The 6,198-nt window shown below is 72.3% G+C and overlaps 1 protein-coding gene across 1 annotated transcript; it reads right to left on the minus strand.

Annotated features, from left to right (window-relative positions):
- Positions 1-608: 608 nt before the first annotated feature.
- Positions 609-5,862, minus strand: NR4A1 (nuclear receptor subfamily 4 group A member 1). Its single transcript, XM_075737841.1, has 7 exons — positions 5,713-5,862; positions 2,570-3,375; positions 2,198-2,327; positions 1,924-2,075; positions 1,640-1,842; positions 1,379-1,557; positions 609-1,272 (listed from the first exon to the last, which is right to left on the minus strand). The coding sequence occupies exons 2-7, from the start codon at positions 3,371-3,373 to the stop codon at positions 1,016-1,018; spliced, it is 1,725 nt and encodes a 574-aa protein (XP_075593956.1). The 5' UTR covers positions 3,374-3,375; positions 5,713-5,862; the 3' UTR covers positions 609-1,015.
- Positions 5,863-6,198: the final 336 nt, after the last annotated feature.

Here is a 6,198-nt window from a genome sequence, read left to right on the forward strand (position 1 = left end):
TGGCGGGGGCGGGGGGGACAGAGGGGCCCTTGTTGTGTGCCGCCGCGGGACCCCCCCACCCAGCACCTCAATGTGGCCCTTGTTCGGCACCGGCCCTCGGTGTCCCCGCTAACATTTGCTCCGGGGCCAGGCCGTCCCCGGCAGGAGGAAAGGGACAACGGGGGGAACCGCGCTGGCCTGGCTTCCCCCCGCCCACGGCACCAGGACCCCCACCCTGTCCCCAGCCCCACGGCGAGATCCCGGCTGGGCCCAGGACCCCAAACACCGGCGTCCCCCCCCCGCCGCGGGGCTGGCCCTGCCGCTGGCCGCGGCCCCGGGGACGTGGAGAGAGGGGGGGGGGGACACACACATACAGACACCCGGTCACGCTTCCCGGTTATTTTGGGGAGGATAAATCAGGCAGGGGACAGGTGCGGGGCCGCGGCAGCCACCAGCGCTGGGGTGAGTGACAGTTCAAGGGCAGCGGCGTGGGCAACGTGCGGCTCCGGCACCCCGGCTGTCCCCAGCCCCCGGCGCTCTGCCACAAATCACCGTATATTAAATATAGAAGATATTACTGGGGGGGGGGGGGAAACACGCACAAGAGAAACGGCCCCTTTTGGCAGCTCTCGCTGTAACGTACAAGTTTATATACAGAAAATGGCCAAAGAAGGAAAAAAAAAAAATATAAAGGGGAGGGGGACGAGGTTGGGGGGGCTGGAGCCCCCTCCCCGACCCCACGCTCCCCGCTCTGTACAGGATCCGGCCGCTCGCTATTTACAATGGGGACATTTTTACAGGGGGAAAGGGGAGCACCGCGCCGGCGATGCCCCCCCCAGGGGGGAAAAGGCACCGGGGCTGCTGTGCGTCCACACCCGGCACCGTGAAGGCACATTGGGGACCCGGGTGTCCCCAAGGGGACCCGGGCATCCAAGACGGGGCGGGGGGGGGGACGATGACCCATGCATCCCTGAGGATGATCCAGGCGTCCCCAGGGTGGGGGTCAGGGGCTGGTGGCAGCCCCCCCGCCGGGGGCTCAGAAGGGCAGTGTGTCCATGAAGATCTTGTCGACGATGGGCGGTGGTGGCACCAGGTCCTCCAGCTTCAGGTAGAAGATGCGCTGGAGGCCCTGGGTGCAGAGGCTGCGCAGCTCGGGCAGTTTGCCCAGCAGCTTGGAGAGGCAGCCGGGGCGGCCCGGCTCGGCCCCCGCCGCTGCCACGTGGTCCTTCAGGCAGCCCACGATGCGGTTCTGCAGCTCCTCCACCCGCTTCGGCTCCTTCAGCCCGTGGCGGTCTAAGGGCGGGGGGGGACACACACACGGATGGAGGTGTGAGGCCAGGGTGACGGCCGCGGGGTGGGGAAAGGGGCAGCGGCAGGGTGATGGGGGGGGGTGTCTCACCTGTGATGATGACGAGGGCGGCGAGGCAGGAGAAGGAGGGGACGTCGACGTTCATGCGGTGCAGGCTATGGGAGAACTCGAGGATGGCGTCGATCCACTCGCCGAAGCCCCGCACGCACTGCAGGCGGTGCAGCACCACCCCGTTGCAGAAGATGAGTTTCCCTTCCTCCGGCTTGGAGCTGCGGGCACAACCACGCGTCAACCCCCCCGGCACGGCCCTGGGCTCCCCGCCGCACCGCACCGCGCCGTGCCAGGGCTCACCGGTATGCCAGGCGCAGGATGAAGAGCTCGAGGAAGGCCGATTCCAGCAGCAGGTCCTGGTCCTCCCTGGGCAGCTCGGCGAAGCCCTGGATCTTCTCAGCCCACTTGCGGATGACGTCCATGGAGCCGGTGAGCAGGTCGTAAAACTGCTGCACGTCCACCGAGTCCTCCTTCTCGAACTGGCACGGCGCCGACTCCTGGAACTGCCACGAGGAAGGAGGGGGGGGGTCAGGATCCGGCCCCGGCACAGCCCCGGGGAGGGCGCGGGGTGGCACCGGCCCTACCTTGGAGTAGTCGAGCTTGGTGGCACTGGGGATGGAGTCGATGTGCGCCCGCACCAGCGAGGTGATGAGGCTGACGGGGGACGTGTCCGGTGGCTGCTTGGGCTTGGAGGGCAGCCGGCCCCGCCGGCCCTTCAGGCTGTCGGTCCGGACCACTGCAGAGAGGGAGATGCAATGAGCGTGTCTGTCCTCAGCTCAGCCAGGTGGGCTGCAGAGCGGTGGGCCCCCCCCGCAACTCCCGCTGGGACCCCCCAACCCTGGGACAGGACCCAGGTACCTTCTTTGACCATGCCGACGGCCAGGCACTTCTGGAAGCGGCAGAACTGGCAGCGGTTCCTCCGCCGCTTGTCCACGGGGCAGTCCTTGTTGGCCAGGCAGATGTACTTGGCGTTCTTCTGCACCGTGCGCTGCAGGCGGGGAAGGAGCGGCCCAAGCTCAGCCCGGGGCGCCGAGCCACCGAACAAAAGCCCTTCTGTCCTCCCCTGCCTCCCGCTCCAGCCCGGCATCCGGCTCCACGTCCGTGGGGAGGGCTCCCGGGGCCGCGCTCCCCGCCCTGCCCCTCCCCGGGGTGACCCACAGCATCCTCTCGCTGCTGCAAAGCACTGTGGGAACATCCCGGCAGCAGCTCCGGGGGCGAGGGTCCCCTTACCTTGAAGAAGCCCTTGCAGCCCTCGCAGGTGCGCACGCCGTAGTGCTGGCAGGAGGCGTTGTCCCCGCAGACGGCGCAGCGGCCCTCGCCCGCGCCGGGGCTGCGCGCCTTGGCGGGGGTCAGCGCCGGCCCCTCCAGCAGCGGTGAGGCGGGGGCCAGGGGCAACCCGGCGAACCCCCCGGGGGAGCCCTGGGCCAGGGCGAAGGCGTCCGTGTCCAGCAGCCGCGGGTCCAGGTGGGGCGAGGGGCCCGGCTGCCCCTTCAGGGTCCCGGGGGACCCACCGGGGCTGGGTGCCGGGGGGCCGAAGGCGAAGAAGGGGGGCTGCGACCCACCGCCCTTAACTGGCTCGGCCCAGGGCCGCCCGCCCTCGTAGTTCGGCGGGGGCGAGTACGCCCCAAAGGAGCCCTCCCAGCCCGGTGCCTGTGGCGGCTGGAAGCCCGGCGTAGCGGGCGAGGGGACGGAGCAGGGGCTGCCGTAACAGTCCGAGCCGCTGGAGGAGAGGGTCTCGTCCGGCTGCCCGCCGAAGGCGCCGGGGTAGCAGCCGTACACCTGGAAGTCCTCCAGCTTGAAGGCGGCAGCGGCGGTGGGCTGGCTGCCGGCTGGCAGCTGGTAGAGGAAGGCGTCGAACTCGCCGGCGTAGCCCTCCATGAAGGTGCTGAAGCTGGGCAGGGCGGGGGCGGCTGCCAGGTCCGCTCCGGCCACCTCCATGGGGAAACGGCCGCCCTCGGGGCTGAGCAGCTCGGCCGGGCAGCGCTCACAGGGGCCGGTGCCCACCGTGCCGTACTGCGCCTGGATGCAGGGCATCTCTGCGGGGAAAGCGGAGCGTTAGCGGGGACCCCACCACCGCGCCTGCATCCCCCCCCGCCGCGGATGGAGACAGGGCGAGAACCACGGGGGGCTTCCCGGGATCCCCCTCGCAGGCAGCCGGGGCTGGAGCCGGACCCCCGGAGCCGCTGGCCGCCACCGCCGTCCCCAGGAAAGGTCACGCCGCAGCCAATGGGCGCAAAGGACATTCCCCAAAACGCTGGCTTAGCAAAGCTGCCGAAAGGGAAGGAGGGAGGAACGTGGCCAGCGGATTCCCGAGCCCCGGGCTGGCCGGGGGAAGCCGGAGCCAGGGCTGAACCGGGGCTCGAGAGTCCGACTCCCCCCACCACCCGTTTCGGAGCCTTTTGGAAAAGCAAATGCAGCCAGACCTGCCGGCTGCCGGGGGAGAGGAGCCCACCCCCCCGGCCCTGCGGCCCCCCGGCCCTGCGGCACGGATCCGGCCCTGCACAAGACGTAACAGGAGTCCCGGGTCCAGCTGAAAACCAAGCCAGGAGTGACCCTGATGGCAAGACGATAATGTAATTCATCTCGCAGACCTTTAAAGGTCATGGCGCGCCTGGCCCCCGGCTGCCGCAGCCCCGGCACGGAACCACTGCCAGCTCACCCACCGGCCCCCGGCTTCCCCCAGCCAAGTCCGGGCAGCTTTCGCTGGCGCCCAGAAAGCCGATCCCCGCCTGGGGAGCCGGGTTTAAAAATACCCAGCGTGGGTCCAGCCCTGGCACCCGTGGGATGGCACCAGCCCCCGGCCGCTCCCGGCGCCTCGGTGGGGTTTGTGCCCGTGCCGTGCCGGGGACCAGGGCCGTGCCGGGGACCAGGGCCGTGCCATTCAGAGGGGCCGGTGACCCCCCCGCCCCGCTGCCTCCCGCCCCAGCACGCAGCTGGAGGGCACGACGCTGCGCTGGGGACATGGCAGCGGGGACACCGGCTCTGCCAGCGGCAGCTTTCCTCGCCTGCATGCAAATCCCGGCTGCAAATCGCCGGCTGGGCCATGCAAAGCCTCGACCCTTCCCGCGATCCTGGCGCAGGGCTTGCGTGGCAGCAGCGGGCAGCGCCCAGCGCGGTCGCCGCTCCCTTATTCAAATACTTTTGCCCCCACCTGCACGCTGGCAGCGTTCGGGTTCCCCCCCACCCCGCCGCAAACCCCGCACGGGACGAGGCACAGGTTCCCGTGGCAGCCCCCGCGCTGCCCCACGGCCCGAGCGGTAATTGCAGATTCCTCGTTTGCGAGTGCAGGCAGCTGCCCGTGCCCAGGCCCGGGGGCCGCTGCCTGCGCGGGGTGGTGGCAGCCCCTGGCACCGGGCCCTGGGCCGGCGAGAGCAGCCGGCAGCGCCGGAGGGGGGGTGGGGGCAGTAACGCTGCCCACCTCCCTGCCTGCACCTGCTGCCTTGCCTCACCAAAACACAAACGCTGCCAGGCCTGCGTGGGCAGCGCGGGGGGGGGACGACACTTGCCTGCACGGCGCTGCCTGCGATGCGATACCCCTGGTGCTGCCGGCACCGCAGAGTCCTGCCCGCATGGCAGTGCCCACCGTGCTGCCTGCTCCCTCCTGCCTGCACGGTGCTGCCTGCTCCGGCTCCGTGGCAGCTCTGCTCAGGGCTCCCGGGGCGATGCCCGGTTTGGGGGGGGGGGGGGGATCTGCCCCCCGCAGGCCTCGGGGCCCTCCCCGACTGCAGCCGGACCCGGTGGGGGGTCCCGGGACCGGGGACCAGCCCGGCCCTGGCCCCGCAGCCCGGCACGGCCGGGGGCAGCCCCGAGAAACGGCTCCCAGACCCGCACGGAGCCCGGCGCCGGGCTCTTCCCGGGACCCCCAGGACCGGGACCCCTCGCTCTGCCGGCCCCCGCCCCCTGCGCCTCCCGCCCCCGGTTCTCCCCAGCGCCACCGGGTACCCCGAGGGCCAGCCCCGCACGGCGCACACCGCCCGGTCCCTTCCACCGGGACCTCCGACTCTCCCCGGTGCCACCGGGACGCCCGACCCCCTTGGCACTTGGCGGGACGCCCGTCGCCCTGAGCCCCCGGGGCCGCCGGGACACCCGAACCGACTCCCCCTCCGTGACAGCGGGACGCCCGATCCCGGCTCTGCCTGCCCGGTGCCACCCGGGACGCCCGTCCCGACGCACTTTGCAGGGCGACCGCCGCCGCTCGCCCGCGGCTCCCCCGAACCGGCTCCCCCGAACCGGCTCCCCCCCCGCCCCCCGGTTCCAACCGGGACGCTCGCCGCCACTCGCCCCCGGTACCACCGGGACACCGGAGCCCGTGCACCTCCCGGTGCCCCCGGTGACTCCCCGCCCGGTTCCCGCATCCCGCTGCCGCTTCGTACCCGGGTGCCGGCGCGGCGGCGTTCGGGTTCCCGCTCCGCTGCCGCCGCCGCCGCCGCTGCGCGGGCTCCGCCGGGCTCCGGCCCCGCCACTACATTCTCTTAAGCGCTCGGTGACGCGCGGGGCGGCGCGCGGACCCGTGACGCACGGCGGCGCCGTAGAAGGCGCGGGGGGGGGGGGCGGTTCCGGCGGGGGCGCGGCCGTGACGCACGCGGGGTTCCATTGACGCAACCGCGGCGCCCGCGCTAAAAATACCCGCGCGGCCCCGGCTAAAAATAGCGCGGGCGCCCCCCGGCCCTCCCCCCCCCCTCCCCCCCCCCTCCCGGGGCTCCCGGGGCCGCCGACGGGGAGGGGGGGCGTGGGGGACACGGCACGGGACAGATCGGGGAGGCCCCGGTGCCGGGACGAGCGGCAGAGCCGGGACGGGCAGGGGCGGCAGCAGGGCCCGGGGCCCACCCGGTGCCGGTACCCCGGTGTCCCCATCCCCG

The sequence above is a fragment of the Balearica regulorum genome, chromosome 29, assembly GCF_011004875.1.
Source record: "Balearica regulorum gibbericeps isolate bBalReg1 chromosome 29, bBalReg1.pri, whole genome shotgun sequence".
Lineage (NCBI taxonomy): Eukaryota > Metazoa > Chordata > Aves > Gruiformes > Gruidae > Balearica > Balearica regulorum.

Excerpts from the sequence above, each read along its gene's own strand:
- NR4A1 (XM_075737841.1), bottom strand. The coding sequence starts at position 3,373 with ATGCCCTGCATCCAGGCGCAGTACGGCACGGTGGGCACCGGCCCCTGT. Across the intron at positions 2,328-2,569 it reads GCTGCAAGGGCTTCTTCAAG|CGCACGGTGCAGAAGAACGC; the intron begins GTAAGGGGACCC and ends CCCCGCCTGCAG. Across the intron at positions 2,076-2,197 it reads CGTCGGCATGGTCAAAGAAG|TGGTCCGGACCGACAGCCTG; the intron begins GTACCTGGGTCC and ends CCCTCTCTGCAG.